Below are 18,139 nucleotides of genomic sequence, written 5' to 3' on the forward strand. Positions count from 1 at the left end.
ATTCAAATTAATACGCATGAGAAAAAAGTCTGATTTAAGACTGTGTGCCCAACACATTGGCAATGTCACTTATGATGAATAGCATCGTTTTGACTCTCGAGTATGTGCTTCGTGTGGTATTGGTACCCAACGATCCTGCACTATCTGCTTCAAAAAATATTTGAATAAGGTCCTGTTTTTCCTTGTAGGTGATAAATGTTGCTCTCCTTCCATTGTATATTCAAATGTAGCAATCTCTGCGTTTCCTTTTCAATATTTTGTTGATTAACTGCTTCAAGGAATTATAACGATGGCTAGGCACCGTTATGTCATTTAAGGAATGCCAATGCGTGCAACTTTGTGAATTGAAATTAAGATTGAAAACTTTACACTTTTACCTGTGTGGCAGTGTGCTATTGATACCACAGTTCTAAGATGTAGATGATTCTAATTTCTGAGAGCCCATTTGGTGATCAACTATTCTGGGTTCAGCTGATTCCGTAAATGTTTTGCAATCCTAATAGGGCCCATTACCATATTGGCATATAATATATATGGCAACACATGATAATTATTAATTATAATTACATGGGTCAGAATTCTGTGGGTGTTGTTTTCTTTTTGTTTTTGCACTGGATCATGTATGAGAACATGTTTTCTTAAAGATAACCCGATGTATGTTTTTAAAATTTCTGAATGTTGCATTGTGTGGTTTTGGAATTGGACTCTTGTGATTTATAATTATGCACAGCGTGACAACAGTGGTATAAGTTATAAGTTATAACAGTTATATATTTTTCCCATGCTTGGCATAATTCTGAAAGAAATTGTTCTCATTCCATGCCAATTTGCTATGTGTTTCATGTGCCATTTGGATACCTCACGTTACAACATGTTCATACTCTTTTGTTCAAGAGTATTCAACAGTCAACTTGTATTACACTTCTATTCAACAGTCAAGTTAAAACTATTTTGTAAAATGATGTGGTTATTTGTAATTTGAAAATTTCGTATTACTTATTAAGTTACTAATTCCAAATTTTTTTTGGTGCTCTAGGTTTCCTTTTGAGTTAGCCCACTACAAAATACAAATATGCCAAAAGCCTTGGACCCATTTTGGGAGTATGGAAGCCCTGATGGTGGGACAAATCGTGCATATCTTACATGCAAATTGTGTGGGGACAAGATGACAGGTGGGATTACACGACTGAAATACCATCTTGCTAGACTCAGTGGACATGATGTTGGGCTTTGTACAGTTTCTAGTCCGAAGCTTATACAAAAAGCTCTTGAGGCAATTGAAGAAAAGGACAGAAAGAAGGAAGAGGTGGAAAGAAACAAAGCTGAACGTGCAGGTAGATCTTTTGGGATATCTTCTCCTGATTTTGGTGTTGAGGGTAGTGGGCCTAGTGGCCCTAGTGGGAGGGGCTCCACAACTGGCACACCATCACATGCTACTGCTAGTGTGAGTGCGAGGTCATCATTTTTTGTTCCACGAACAGGCGCTGGAGCACAACCTGACATAAAATCGCTTGTTAAAAAAAAGGAGAAGCAAGAAGTAGATAGAGTCATGGGGAGGTGTATTTTTTGGAGCGATTTACCTCTCAGCATCACGAAAACCAATCCATTTTGGCAGCCAATGTGTGATGCTATTGATGTTGTGGGCCCAGGGTACAAAAGTGCCACATATGAGGAGTTGCAGGGGCCAATTCTTCAAGCAGAAAAACAGGACATCAACTCTAGATTGGCGGAGTTGAAAAAGACATGGGAAGTCACTGGATGCACAGTGATGTCTGATGGTTGGACAGATAGGAAGGGTAGGACCCTTCTAAATTTCTTGGTACATTGTCCTAAAGGTACCATGTTTATTAAATCGTTGGATGCATCAGAACATATCAAAGATGCAGCAACGATATGTGAGTTGTTAGATGGGTTCATTCGGGAGATTGGTGTGCAGAATGTGGTGCAAGTCATAACAGACAATGTAGCTAATTATGTGTCTGCCGGCAGAATGCTTATGGAGAGGCATCCCACATTGTTCTGGACTCCATGTGCAGTGCATTGTCTTGATTTGTTGCTTGAGGATATGGGGAAACTCTCCTTCATCAAGGAGGCAGTTGATATGGCTAGGAGCATCCCCAAGTTTATTTATAACCATGCTTTTGTTCTTAGCCTTATGAGGAGGTTCACTAGAAACAAGGAGTTGCGGCGTCCTGCCATCACACGTTTTGCCACAACCTTTATTACTCTTCAGTCTTTGCTTCGATGTCAGTTCGAGTTGAAGCAAATGTTTGTGTCTGATGATTGGCGTAATTGTAGATACAACAGGAGACCTGATGGGATAGCCATTGCAAAAATGGTGTACTCTGAGACATTTTGGTGTGGAGTAGAAGAAGCATGTGCAGTTAGCGAACCTATAGTAAAGGTTCTTAGATTGGTGGTTGGAGAGAAGCCTACAATGCCTTATTTGTATGAGGGCATGGATAGGGCCAAGGAGGCCATTCGTTCCTATTATGCAAACAAGGGTTCTGCTGGCCTTGATAGGCAGATGATGTTATGGGATGTGATCGATAGTCAGTGGACAGGGATGCTTCATCGACCCATTCATGCAGTAGCACTCTTCCTCAACCCCGCATTTTCATACAAATGCAACTTTGATTTTGATGGCGAGGTGATGGAAGGGCTCCATTCCTGTATTCAGAGGATGGTACCTGATCCTGAGCTTCGTAGCAAAATCAATCACGAGTTACAGTGTTATCAGGATTGTGTTGGCCTATTTGGCTTTGATGATGCCATTAGGGAAAGGGCCCTCTTCATGCCACGTAAGTGACAAGTCATCACTCATTAGAAATTAGAAATTTGAATTTAATTATGTTTTAACTTTTAAGTTTTTGAATTTTTTATTTCATTATTTTGTTGTAGATATTTGGTGGCGAAGCTATGGTGCAAGGGCACCAAATTTGCAAAAATTGGCTATACAAATCTTGAGTCAAACATGTAGCTCTTCAGGGTGTGAGCACAATTGGAGTGTATTTGAGAAAATACACGCCAAAAAGCGCAACAGGTATAACTTTGAACTCAAGCCTTCAGTTGAGAAATTACACTTATTGTAATTTTTAATTTTTAATTTATGACCTTCAAGTGTCAAGAGTCAAGAGTCAAGACTCATTACTTTTTTGACACTCTTACAGGTTGGAGTTCGCACACCTCAACGATTTGGTGTATGTGCATTACAACATCCGACTTCGAGTGAGGCAAATAGAATCACCAATGGATCCAGATGCCATTTCCTTAGACAATATTGATGTATTGTCTCCGTGGAGGGTGGAGTCTGAGGAGCCCATATTGGAGGAGTCACCTTCATGGTTAGAGCCAGTGGCAGATGATCCATTAGAGCAGAGGCAACAAGAGGAGGACTCGGAGTCAGAGGAGCAGCAACACTTAGAGGAGGAGCAGGAGGAGCAGGAGGAGGAGGACACTGTGGGAGCATCAACATCAACACCATCTGTTATAGATATAGGAGAGCATAGCTCCATGCCTAGCGCTCATTATTTGACATTAGGTGCAGAGGCAGGGTCAGGGCCTTCTACTACTAGGGGCAGGCCTGGCAAACAGCCCATCATGTTTTCCCGTAAAAGGGGGAGAGGGCAGTAGATAGATAGCTGCTAGTTTTATTTGTTATGCTACATGTAACTCATGATGATGAGATACTTTTATATATGTGATGTTATTTTGTATTGGTTCTCCACATTTGAGTCCTTGAATGGACAATTATCAGGGATCAGCAGGATTTGGTATCGCCTTTGATATATCATTTCTATTTGACATCATATATATCAGTGTTTTCTTCATATTTATGTGCCAATGTGTTTATTTCATGTTGTTATTGCTTTATATGTTTAAAAATCTGAAAAAAAATGAATATATTATGCATTTTTTATGCTTGCCGATATTTGCCGATATTTTGCCAATAGTTTCGCCGATAAAATATTTTCTGGACCCTTGCCGATATTTTCCCGATACCGATATTATCAACACTGCTATAGATAATGTGATATAACAATGATATAACTTGAGAGTGGTATGTGTCAATGTTATCAGAACTGGAGTGGTGATCGAACTGGTAGACCCCTCGAACCAGGAACCGGTAAAAAAACCAGACCAAAATCAGTTGACCAAAAATAAATAAAATATTCAAATTTCAAAGAAAACATGTATATTCATGTGCATCCATATAAATTCAAACCATCTATACACAAATATGAAAAAAATCTCATTTATATAGCAAGAGTGAATAATACCAAACTAGCACGTAGTGCAATACATCTCTGAATCAAAATACATTAGGAAGCAGGCTCTAAATGGCCTCTGAGTCCAAAAATAAGCATAGTACTAAATTACAATACTACTAGTAATAATTAGAATCATCATCCTCATCCTCATCCTCGTCCTCATCTTCATCTTTAGAATTAGTAGGTTGAGAATCTATAGTAGGATTTCGACTTGATTCCCCTAGACCTGAAGGTGGATGTGGTGGCCAAGGCCATCTAAGAAAGATCTTCATTGTCAAATGCTAGTTCCTGGGTCTCCATAACCCACTTTGATGATGGATCAAAGTAATCCAAATTTATGTTGCTTGATTCGGGTGTCTTGTTCAACAATTAGTTTCGCCTCAACCTAAGGTTGTACAGAACATAAACCATGTCATTCAACTGTTTTTGCTCCAAACGGTTCCTCTTCTTGGTGTGTATATGCTCAAGAACACTCCAATTCCATTCATATCCTTAAGCACTGCATGTTTGGCTCAATATCCAAATTGCAAATCAGGGCATTGTCTACCAAACTGTTGCCATCAATAGACTACAATAAGAGTTGAAGGAAAATATCCAAACACAAGTATGGAATGTACTATATGACGACCCAGTGAATGCTAATTTTTGACACCACATTCACTTACCATGCAATATTTGTATTCTGTTTCTTTTTAATATTGAAAAAAGGTCCATATATTATTGCCTACTCTATCAATCCACCATCTAAATAGAAAGGTACGTTTATGTGAAGTAAATGAGAGAGAGAAGCAACCAACAATAAAAAGCATAAAGACTTGTGATATAAGACCATACAATCCATGTTGTTCTTCATCCTAGGTTAATAACTTACATGCACAGTAGGTGAAGAGCTTTTGATCTCCAAGGGCATTTACCAGCTCCAAGCCAAGAGGACGAGTTTTCAACCACTCATGTTTTGTAGAAACCCAGGCTGCTGCCAAGTCCTCATATAAGCTCACCTGCACATTTTCCACATATTGAAGGTGTTATAATCCACACATGTCAAATTGAGGTATGCAACAGTCAGCAACTTGTATATTTATTAGGCATGAAACTCTAGTTCACAATAAATCAAGAACAAATGAAGATATGTTAATATTGTTTCACGGCTGATAAACCTGACTATTGTTATTGCTGACAGATGACCTGAGGGACATGTATTAAGGCACTGTTGGTACTTTCTGGCCACACAGGGGAAGGATATTTGACTGTGACATCCGAGATTATTAGTTTTGGGTTTCGTTTTCTGTTTTTCATTTTTTTTAGTTGCAGGTGCAAGGATTTGGTTAGAGCAGAGTTGACAATCAGAGGTTTTGGCACTATTTGTTCCACATGCTATTATTTCCACTAAGATATAATACAATAATAAAATTGTTATTTTTATTATTCATGTATTACTTTGTATTACTTTTGGGCTGCACAGATTTGTGACTAGAGATGTTTCTATAAGTAGGAAGCACTTTTTGTTTTGTGTGTTGGTTGCGTATTTATCTATGCAGTACCGTCCAAGAGTTGCTTGAAAGGTGGGCCATCAACCCAGATGTTGCCACTGGAAGAACAGAATTGGCCACAAGCCAGCAAGGTTCAAACTTTCTGTAATACTACTTGTTATCTACCTTGCAGTACTTGAGGAGCCATAATTAAATTATAAAAAAAGGTCTGAAACCAAATAATTTGAGAGCATAAAATTATGTATTGAATGATATGATAAATGATGATACAATTGAACAATGAGATCTCTTATACAGCATTGAAGAGACGACTAATGATGAAAGCTTAAATTAAGTAATAAAAATTAAGAAAGATAACATAGCTTGAGGGGAAAGAATTCTTTCCTTTATTATATAATATATATAAAGTCCAAACTTTATATAAAAGTTAAAAATTATCCCATCATAACACATCCCACTTAAATCTATAAAGTCCACCATCTTTTAGCACTAACTAAACAAGTGTGTTAGAGATGTCCAAAAGATGTGCTAGAGAGAAAAAAACGGGGATAGAAGAAGAGAACACCAAAGATATAATGCCTATAGGCTTAATCACTTGTATAAAGAATTATGCCCATAGGTTAAGGAATGATCACATGATCAAAGAAGGTGATATTACAAATAAGGTTTGAATTGTGTATTTATAAACAACTTAAGTAGGGCATCTTCCCAAAATGGCTTATGGGTCCACATAAGTAGGGTGCACTCCTCAAGAAGGTTCTTGAGCATACAAATTACAGTTGACTAGGCTGGCCTTAACCATAACCTAGTATTACAATAAATGATGGTCTTAGCCATGATTAATGACACAATATGCCATGTTTGTGTTCGCACTGAATGTGGAGCTGAAACATCATGGGGTGTTTTCAAGTTCATTGGGGTTAGTTCTATCCACTAACCTTCCATCTTTAGGAATTACTTCCCACATCCACTTAGTTTCAACTATAACTCCTTTACAAGAGCCAAATAATCCTCAATCCCATTGCAACTTGAAAGAGAGAGATTCTAGAGAGATCAACTCTTTCTCAAGTTGCATAACCTAGCTCATCAATCTTATCAGATATCTTCTCCACTTTCTTCCCAACTTCATTTGGAAGTGACCATTAGAATGGAACCAAATCCCCCTTGAGATGTTAGCTTTCATGACAATGACAACCACATCCTTCTTGCTATTGAGCAAGAACTTCTCATGAACATCTTTCAAATCAAGAACAATAGTGTCTGAGAACTGCAACAGTGCTTTTCTCTTCATCAAAGTCTTTATATCTTGTGCATACATGCCATAGTTGTACACATTGAGCATTGTTTCTTGCGAGAAATTGTTTGACATGCAGCAACATGTTCAGTGTCAAGTTCTAAGAATGCCATACATGGGTCATGGAACATCCACATTGTTCATCTACATACATGACCAAAGAAAGTAGTGAGGGGCAAGAATCTTGTGGGTTTCTTTTGGAGCCACCTATGGAGCTTCTCTTGATCACGAATTTTATGAGTAATTCTGATGAGTTGTCCCATTATCATGACTATATCATCCCCATCTATTGTTAAATCAATGAAACTTGCAACAATACAAGTAAGAATTGGCATTACACTAGTCCTTCATTTGATTGTGATCCTACCTCAGATTTTTCTCAGAAGATGAACGAAGTTCCGGCATATCTCTTCTCAAGGTTTGACATTTCATTATTTTGGATTTTGACCAAGCATAAAGGTAAAGTCTATGGTATGGTTGAAATTATCAAATAGTTATATTGGATTTATAATTTTACCTAGGGTGTCATTTTTCTATGTTAAAGTAGGGTAGGATGAATAAGCTCTCTAGCATGAGCATTAGATCATACTTGTGTGGTTTGAGTCATTGATGTTGTTAGTGTCAGTCTTTCCAGCCTTCCTCTAGTGATCAAATATGCTCTTACAAAGTGGTCTCAGAGTCTCAAGGTCAAATTTTGTCATTTCAAAGAGTCTTCAAGCAAAATTTGGTCACTAGGCATTAGGTCTAGGGTTTGCTTTCACTCCTTCTAAAGTTGTCCAAATGTCGGTCCATGTCATCATTCAGCTGAGTCTATCATCATTCATAGGGTTGTCCTCATCATGTCAGGTTCCATTGGGTCATTTTACACCTTGTTCATGCTTCAGTTGCGCCTAGGCAAGGTTCATTTCCCTCTCCTACGGTTTTGGAGGTAAATTCTCTTGGAGGGTCAAATCATCGGAAAAATTTGTATCTTGATGTTCATACACCTTCCCCTATCATTAATGTACCTTGTTAAACACTTCCCATCACTGAGATTCCCCAAATTCCTCATTTTTCCACAAACCCTAGTTTCTTGCCACAACTTGGCAATTTTCTAGGCTAAGCCTGTGTTTTGCCCTTTTGGACCCCTTCCCCTCACTCCATCTCTAAGATTCCACTTTCCCCTGCTTCCTAACATCCCTCCCTACTTCTCAAAATTTCCCCAAGAATTTACAAGCCCCTCATCCCCTCCATTTCGTTTCATTTCCACAAAATTCCTTGTTTTCCTTTTGCACCAGCAGGAAGTACTTCCGGGAGAATGCATTTTTGGAGGGGCAAATGGACACCAAATTGGAAAATTCCACTTGGGTTGGAAAGTAGACATCCAGGGCTTTCCAACAAGCCAACCTGAGCTCAATTTGGATGCTGGGAAGTGCCCCAAAAACAGGTGGAAAGGCGCACGGCGCATAGGGCTCAGGCGGGCGGCGCACAAGGTTTTTTGGCAAAATTTTCATCTTCAGCTCAGGAAACGAAGCCAGTTTGACCAGTTTTGACTTGTGATGTGATTTTTTCACTCCTCTTGATGTAATTAATGAAACATGATGTAATTTTGGCACTTTATTACTTGTTCTAGAAGATTCATTCACTAAAAAGTGAAAATTAAATGAATGAATCAGTTTCCTACTTTATAGAGGCAAGTTGTTTTGACTGCCTAGATTGTAATGCTTTGTTTAGAATTGGTTGAAACAGCTCCTAGGATGATGAGCTCAACCCCTAGAGGCAAGGGAATGGGTTGGCTTGCCTATATTATGTATTTTCTTAGTCATTTTCATGGTTGGACTCTTGGGGAAAAGGTTTTGAGACTCTATTGTACATTTTACTTCAGCCTTTTGGCAAAGGAAAGACCAAGGTTTTGCAGCACTGTTTGGAATTCATGTGGCTTTATGTCTTGATGGTGTGCTTCTTTCAGTACTTGTAAGTTGTTATGTGTATCATTTTCCTTCTCTCATCTTCTGCAATTGAACAAATGAAGTGTTAAGGTAGAATTCATAATCTATAATGCTCTGCCTTTAAGTTTGTTTCATCTCCTATGTTTTCATCTGTTTAAGGAGAATTCTTGAGGTTTCCTTGCTCTCCTTAGCTCCTCACCTGTCTGATCTACTCAGCTCATTAGCTTTTAAGGCATCAAACAATTGCCTACCTTGCTCCAATCAGACCTTTGCAGAAACTGTGTCTCATCCCCGCACCCAAAATTGCCCTCCCCTTTGATTCAACAAAAACCCCCAAAAAATCACCTTTAAACCTCTGCACTTAATACCTAGCCTAAGATTAGTTACAATTTCAGTCATCTCGAGCCTCATTGATTATATTTTTCCGAGATTGACCCGGAGAGAGCCCTCTCCTGTCCTCGTAGGGCTAGCTATGAGACTGAGCGTGGTTTGATGTTGCCTTGAGTTTTGCCTTCCTCAGCCTGGGGTAAATTCGAGCGCTAACATAGTGGCGACCATACTGGGGAAGAACATGGTTTGCTTGTTGATGTCATTTGTTTTATAAGCTACAGACAGAGCCTGAAGTTATGCCAGGTAGCCTTCGAAACGCTTTTGCTTTGCATTAGCAGAAGTAGATAAACGCTGCTTCAGTCAATCTCCGGTCTAGCTTGTAAACGTGACATCTAACTTGTTAATTGCCCCAGTACATGTATCAAGTTCAGATCTGATTGTTGATGGTGGACAACGATCAAACATTGGCAAGGCTGAAATCATTCACCTGGCGACTCTAAATCTTTTTCGAAATCAGATCCAAAGACTCCATTGGAGGATGAACCCGACCAACAAAAACATGAAAGGACAACATGGACAGATCAGGTATTCAAGTTGGAATTTCATCCAAGACATTTTGTTCTTTGTCATAAATTATTTCTTCTCTTTTTCCAAGAATGTCAAGAAGGCTTTGCAAAGTATATTGTATTTGAGAAGAGATCCTCGGCCTGCAGTTGATTCTTTCCCTTTGAAGATTGTGAATACCAAAGATTTGCATGCCTTTGAGCTCGATCAGGATACTTTTTCCGAATTTTGTGATGACCATCTTCAAATTGATGAACCTCAAGAGACCAAGACTAATTCTATACCTGCTATACATACTCCTACACCTTGTAAAATTCCAGATCGGTATAAACCTCTTGTTTTACCTTCTGTTCTCCATGCTTTCCCCAAAAACTATGATCTATACTTGCCGAGGTTTGACGGTGAATGTAAGAATGTCAACGTTGAGCAACATGTGCAAAATTTTGAGTCTTTTCTAGACCTTTTTTAAGTTGATGCAGAAGATGTCAGTATAAGGCTTTTTGCTCTTTCTTTGCAAGGCAAAGTGAAGAGTTGGTTCAAAGCCCTGCCTGATACGATCATCTCAGATTTCCGGCAGTTCGTTAAAGTTTTTCTCGACAGGTGGATGATCGAGCAGAACCTTTTCCTTATTATAGAAAAGTATAACCAGCTGAAAAGAATTCCAGGGGAGACAGTACAACAATTTTCTGCCAGATTTAATCAAGTTTATTATTCAATGCCAGTTGAGATAAGGCCTACTCCTAGATCTGCTCTCTTGCACTATCCGGGTGCCTTTGATCCAGAAATGGAGTTTCAGCTGAGAGAAAGGAATATTGCAACACTTCACGAGATGCAGAACAGTGCAGTAAATGTAGAGGCGCATCTGCTGATCCGACGGGCAAGGTTGAAGGAAGAAGAGATGAAAAACATAGATCCAGAGGAATCAACATCTCTAGAGGTGAAGCTTGACATTTTGGTAAGTGCAGTGGAAAAGATGATGGACAAGATCAACGCAAGGAATGATTATGATGTTCAAGCCCATGGCTCGCTGATTGAAGAAGAACAAATGGCCGCTCCAAAACATTTTGTTTCTTATCCTAGTTGTCATAGATCTGATAATGATTGTTTTGTAGATCACCTTGGCGAAGAAAGAACTGTTGATATGACATGTATGCTTGATGATGTCTTTTATACTGATGATTTGCCTCAGTTTGATCAGTATGATGATGATTATGTTCTCCAAACAGAAGTTACTATTGCAGACGAACCAGCAACTAGTTTGTGGGAGGAGGAAGTTCACTTACAGCAGCTCGAGTACAATGATCAAATGATGCATATCAGCTATGACATTGATGAGGAAAGTGCAGAAAATTGGGAAGTAAGTGAAGGATCTTTACCTTTTTGCTTTGATTCATGTCAGTTCATCAGAGCCAATTTCCATGCAATCATAAATCAGCTGTCAACAAGTCTTGATTTGGACCATCTTGAGAGCAATGACAACCATGTTCAAGACTTGTCATATCCAGAATTGCAGCCCTCGAATGCCTTTGATTGTCAAGTTCCAAATGAAGGCATGGAAGCTGACACATGTGATCAAATGATACAAGATGATTCCATACCATTTTGTTTCGAATCATTTCAGTTTTTGAAGGGAAAATTGCATAATACATCTTCAGTGAAGAATGAGCGGCATGTACGCAATCATGTAATCACATTGGAACCAATAGAAAATGGTTTGCAGCAATCTTTTCAAGTTTTTCATGATCCAATAGCTGATGTTTTGGATGAGGTTTGCAATCAAAGTCTTTCTCCATTGACTACATGTGAGCTTGAAACATGTGCTGATATGAATTTGATCCGGCAACCGATTTCTTTCTCATTTTCACCAGAGGTCTCGTCACAAGGCTCAGATCAAAGTTTGCATTCATGGTATGAGGAAACAAGCAGTAATCCATTAGATGAACTAAGTTCCAGTGTGCTTGAATTTCAAGATCCTTATGCAGTGTTTTTGGAGGTGGATAGAGAATTCATATCATTCTACGGATCTGTTTCCAAGTTGTCATGGGAGTTTCCTTTCAGTAGTTCTCTCTTGTTGTTCATAAGTGAGCACTTGCGGAGAATTCGAACAGCAAACGGGATACTTACTTGGTTGCATTGGTTGTTTCATTTCACTTGATCAGGTGATGAATGAAACTGTTAGAGTAGGTTTTGATGAATAAGCTCCACTTTGAGCATCATTTCCAGTTTGTCGGTTGTGTTTAAGTATTGAGTCAATTTTTAGTTGAGTGAGAATCAATTTGTGTCATCCGATTCATCAGTTTTCAGTCATGCATTTTAGTTTGAGTTTTTGACTCCATTGCCCAATGGATAAGGCGTTGGTCTGCTCTCCCAAAGATCTGTCGTTCTTGGCACCTCCAAGGAGCTACCATCCCCATTGGAGCCAATGTTAGTGTCAATCTTTCCAGCCTTCCTCCAATGATCAAATATGCTCTTACAAAGTGGTCTCAGAGTGTCAAGGTCAAATTTTGTCATTTCAAAGAGTCTTCAAGCAAAATTTGGTCACTAGGCATTAGGTCTAGGGTTTTCTTTCACTCCTTCTAAAGTTGTCCAAATGTCGGTCCATGTCATCATTCAGCTGAGTCTATCATCATCCATAGGGTTGTCCTCATCATGTCAGGTTCCATTGGGTCATTTTACACCTTGTTCATGCTTCAGTTGCGCCTAGGCAAGGTTCATTTCCCTCTCCTAGGGTTTTGGAGGTAAATTCTCTTGGAGGGTCAAATCATCGGAAAAATTTGTATCCTGATGTTCATACACCTTCCCCTATCATTAATGTACCTTGTTAAACACTTCCCATCACTGAGATTCCCCAAATTCCTCATTTTTCCACAAATCCTAGTTTCTTGCCACAACTTGGCAATTTTCTAGGCTAAGCCTGTGTTTTGCCCTTTTGGACCCCTTCCCCTCACTCCATCTCTAAGATTCCACTTTCCCCTACTTCCTAACATCCCTCCCTACTTCCCAAAATTTCCCCAAGAATTTACAAGCCCCTCATCCCCTTCATTTCGCTTCATTTCCACAAAATTCCTTGTTTCACACATCGGGATATGTTTCACTCAAAAGATGTTTCAAAGCAATCAAAGATGAATTTTGGAAAACTGAGAGAGGTTTTTGTCCACAACATGCCAAAGAAGAAAAACCTCCCTCACTTTTTACACAGGTGTCATGGTTTTAGAGAAATGTCAAAAATACAATCGCCTCGGGAGAATTGATGCACCTCTGAAGTGACCTTGGGAAAATCAAGTTTTCTCCTAGCTTGGTTGGCCAAATAACTTTCTTGATGAGTCAAATGATAACTAGACAAAAATATCTTTCCAATGAGCTATCATGAGCTCAATTTGGAGTTGAGGAAGGCATTCAAAAGTTGACTGCAACAGCACTCTCCCTTGAGGCAGCCTCATTTGGCACATTTTGACCAGTCTTGGGAGATTTGATTTTTGACAAGGCAAATGAACTCCAAATTGAAAAATTCCAGTTGGGTTGGAAATTAGACTCAAAGACCTTTCCAACGAGCTATCCTGCGCCTGATTTCGACACCAGGAAGGCCTCCGAAAGCCTCCTGCAAAATGCACTATGTGGCGCGCGGCGCGTTGGGCAGGCGCGCGGCGCATACAGCCAACAAGCCCAAAAACTTCAAAATTTTGCTCCAAAATTGCCCAATATGCTTGGATCATCATTTGTACAAGTAGGTAAGGCCTCCATCTCTGTTTTTTTTATCCAAGTTTGGTGCTTACTTCATGGTGTTTGATGAATGGTGATTGTTTAAGAAATCAAACCCTACTTCTTCATAATTTCCAAAGCAACAATGTTAGGGTTATGATTGACAGTTTTGCTACCAAGTTTATCATTCCTCCATCACTCCCTTATTCCATTTGTCCATTAATTTCCTTATTCCCTAAGTTATCCCACCCCCTAAATTCACATGCCCTAATCCTATACCCACTGTCCCTATGTACCACAGCCCCTTCCTACTTGGCATATTTTGATAATTGAAACAAAAGGCACCAAATTCTCATTTCATACACTTGGCAATTGGAGATAAAGGTACCAATTTCTCATTTTCAACGAGCTGAACATATCATTGGCATAGACTGGTAACACCATGGAGACGGACACCGACACATCATACAACCGAGACAGTGATTCTACCACAGAACTGCATGTACCAGAAGGGCACTAAAATGTCGAAAAAGGGAGGATAGACTTCGAATCTTGGCCGAAGCTTCTTTGGCTGAACATGGCACTTGATGAGGCGCCTTCAGCCCAAATTTCAAGGAATTTGGAGAAAATTTTGTCAATTTTAAATTTTTGGCTTGCAAAACAGGTTTTTCAGCTCAACGCGTAGCGCGCCGCGCGCGACCCATAAGATTGGGAGGTCCAAATCACAAATGGCTTGTAGTTTTGGATTTTTCATGATGAATTATACATGCTTAGCTATTGCCAAAGCATTTCATTAAGTTCCAGACCAAAAGGCTCAAAAACACCATGAAAATCACCTTTCTGCCACCTTTTGCACCAGCAGGAAGTACTTCCGGGAGAATGCACTTTTGGAGGGGCAAATGGACACCAAATTGGAAAATTCCACTTGGGTTGGAAAGTAGACATCCAGGGCTTTCCAACAAGCTAACCTGAGCTCAATTTGGATGTCGGTAAGTGCCTCAAAAACAGGTGGAAAGGCGCACGGCGCACAGGGTTTTTTGGCAAAATTTTCATCTTCAGCTCAGGAAACGAAGCCAGTTTGACCAGTTTTGACTTGTGATGTGATTTTTTCACTCCTCTTGATGTAATTAATGAAACATGATGTAATTTTGGCACTTTATTACTTGTTCTAAAAGATTCTGTTAGAGTCGGTCTAGTAGCCCTCCATCAGTGATCAAAGCTCTTTGCATTTGCATAAGTAGGTGTCTCATCAGTGTCATTTTCTGCATTCCATTAGGCATGCCATAACCCTGATGGAGGAGCTGGTGCCTTTGTCCCCCTCTTGGCATTGCTGGATCAAAGTCATTTCAGTCCTTAATCTCTTTCAAGCTTGTCTTGTCTTGTCTTGAGGTCAAATTCCTAGGTCTAGGGTTTTGGTCAAGTTTGTTTACAAGGTCATGTCTCTGAAGGTCAATAAGTGCTCAGCAAGCCAGAGGGATGATTTTAAAGGTGTTTCTTCGAAAAATTCTATCTTGTACAGTTAAATCTCACCTTGGATTTAAAAACCCTGTTTTTAAAGCCAAGGTCATTTTTCAAAATTTTGTAAAAAATGGTAAAATTTCAAAAGGCTTCAAAGGACAGCATGTAACCCTGGCTCCCTTGCCAAGATCCCTCAGATGTTATCCCTGCAAAAAGTATCAAGCAAAAGCATCAAATGAGTCAATTTCAGGACAAAAGGAAACCAAAAAAGACAAGTTTGTAAAGTGTCATGGAAAAGCATTAGAAAGTGGGTTGTGACATGAAATTTATTCAAAGCCAGGCTATAAAGGCTCTATTTCCCTCCATCAAGCTCCATTATGCATCCAAGTGATAGAGCAACTGATTGCAAGAGAGTTTGAGTGAAGTTTGTGAGTTGGGAAGGCGCGCGACCCGTCAGGCGCCCTCCGCCAGTGCAAAATTATAACGGGCGCGACCCGTTAGAGGCGCGCGACCCGTTGGGTGAGGCGCGTGACCCGTCAGCGCCCTCTTTGTAAAACTGCCTGCAAATTCACCAAGGAGCCACAAATCGCCAAACTTCGTAAGGTAGGCCCTCAATCTTAAACAATTCTTGCTTGCCATGGTTAAAGGAAATCATGATTGCATTCTCAAAGGCCTTCATTTGCAAATGAAAAGCTCCACTTTGCTTTGGTCTAAAGTTGTCCAAATGGCGGTCCATGTCATCATTCAGCTGAGTGTATCATCATTCAGAGGGTTGTCATCATCATATTAGGTTTCATTGGGTCATGTTACACCTTGTTCATGCTTCAGTTGCACCCAGGGAAGGTCATTTCCCTCTCCTAGGGTTTTGAAAGCTAATTTCTCTTGGACGGTCAAATCATCGGCAAAACTTGTATCCTGATGTTCATACACCTTCCCCTATCCTTAAAGTACCTTACCAAATGCTTCCCATCACTGAGATCTCCCAAATTTTTCATTTTTGCACAAACCCTAGTTTTTAGCTACAACTTGGCAATTTTCTAGGTTTGGCCTGTGTTTTGCCCTTTTGGACCCCTTCCCCTCGCTCAATCTCTGAGATTCCATTTTCCCCTGCTTCCTAACATCCCTCCCCACTCCCAAAAATTTCCCCAAGAATTTAGAAGCCCCCTATCCCCTTCATTTCGACAAAATTCCTTGTTTCACACACCGGGATAAGTTTCACTCAAAAGATGTTTCAGAGAAATCAAAGATGAATTTTGGAAAACTGAGAGAGGTTTTTGTCCATAACATGCCAAAGAAGAAAAACCTCCTTCACTTTTTGCACAGGTGTCATGGTTTTAGAGAAATGTCAAAATTGCAATCGCCAGATCCAAGGAGGTTGGCCAAGGCACTAAAACGACGGAAAAGGCCCGATCCACTCCAAATTTTGGCCAAAGCCTCTTTGACTGAGCATGGCACTAAATAGCCTAGCCACAGCACAAATCCCAAGAAATTTTGAGCATTTTGGGTAAATTTTGGTTTTTTCAGGCAATTTACAGGTTTTCTCCATTAACGGGTCTCACCCCCCGCGCGACCCTTCATCCCGGCAACTCCATTTTGCAAAAACTCAGCATTTCCAGATTTTTCATGAGAAGTTACATATGCCCATCAATGGACTTGAGATTTTATGAAGTTTTGGGCCACCAGAAAGCCAAAAGACTAGCAAAAATTGACTTTCTGCCACTTTTTTGAATTGCAGAAAGCAGTCTTGGGAGATTTGATTTTTGACAGGGCAAATGAACTCCAAATTCAAAAATTCCAGTTGGGTTGGAAAGTAGACTCACAGACCTTTCCAACAAGCCTACTCTTGCTCAATTAGGCCACCTGCAAGTGCCCCAAAAGTGGTGCCAAAGGCGCGCGACCCGTCAGGCAGGGGCACGCGACCCGTCAAGTAGTTTTTTCAAAAATGCACTGTACAGCTCAGAAAACGCAGATTTGACTCAGTTTGACTTTTTGGGGTGAATTATGATTCTCTTTGATGTAATTATTGTACTTTTGAGACACTTTTACTCTTATGTAACACTTCTAGAAGATTTATTCATGAAAAGGGTAAATATTAAATGAATGAATTGGTTTCCTAGCTTATAGAGGCAAGTTGTTTTGACTGCCTAGTTTGTAGTGCTTAGTTTAGAAGTGGTTGAAACAGCTCCTAGGATAGTGAGCTCAACCCATGGAAGCAGGGAAAGAGGTTAGATCATCTATATTATGTACTTTCTTGCTCATTTTCATGGTTGGACTCTTGAGGGATAAGCTATCATTGTATTATTCACTGTATCTCTGCAATTTTTGGCTAAGGAAGACCAGGGTTTTGCAGTCCTCTTTGGGATTCTTGTGGACTCATGTGTTGATGGTGTGTTTCTCAATGTACTTGTAAGCTTGTTATGTGACTCATTTCCTTTCTTTTACTTCTGCACATTAAACAAATGAAGTGTTAAAGTAAGAATTCATGCTTGCCATGCTCTGCTTTTAAGTTTGTTTAATTTCAATGTTTTCTTCTGACTAAAGAGAATTCAAAGTTATTGTTTGCTCTCTTTAGCTCTTCATCTTTCATTCCTGACCATCCACCTCAGTTAAAGGCATCAACACTGTCTCCTACCTCGCCCCAAGGAACCCCCTGCAGAAACTGTGTCCAATCCCCGCACCCAAAATTGCCCTCTCCTCAATTTGCCACCAAAAACCTAAGATACCGGAAACGGCTCCCTGGCAGGCAAAAACGCCGTTTTACGTATTAGAAACGTATTCAGCCCAGAAACGGCTGAAAAACGTTTTTTTTTATTTGGAAACGTATCAAATTTTTTTTTGCCGTTTTTCAGGCGTTTTGAAGGAAAAAACGTCCCGTTTAAAAAAAATTGATACGTTTTAGAGAAACTTAAAACGTATTTTAATAGCTTTGCTTGGGTTTTCATAAAAATAAGTTTGGGATTTATAATATATATTAATATGCATCATATTTTGACCCGATCCTATGGCCCGATTCAAAAACCTTTGCATATATGCATTACATCATCAGATACGTGTCAGTGACTATAGTAAATTTACAAACACATATTATATACTGGTTCTCGCTGC

General features: G+C 39.7%; 1 protein-coding gene across 2 annotated transcripts in view; it reads right to left on the reverse strand.

The window, feature by feature from the left end:
* Positions 1 to 18,139, reverse strand: part of FKGP (L-fucokinase/GDP-L-fucose pyrophosphorylase) — a 231,433-nt gene that overhangs the window by 58,713 nt on the left and 154,581 nt on the right. For both annotated transcript variants that reach the window (XM_089384560.1, XM_089384561.1), the window contains exon 4: positions 5,143 to 5,269. In XM_089384560.1, the coding sequence (XP_089240686.1) occupies positions 5,143 to 5,269 (127 nt within the window). The remainder of the gene's footprint in view (positions 1 to 5,142; positions 5,270 to 18,139) is intronic.

This window comes from Pinus tabuliformis, chromosome Q (assembly GCF_031772625.1).
Source record: "Pinus tabuliformis cultivar Carrire ecotype Pingquan chromosome Q, CPIR1, whole genome shotgun sequence".
Classification (NCBI taxonomy): domain Eukaryota; kingdom Viridiplantae; phylum Streptophyta; class Pinopsida; order Pinales; family Pinaceae; genus Pinus; species Pinus tabuliformis.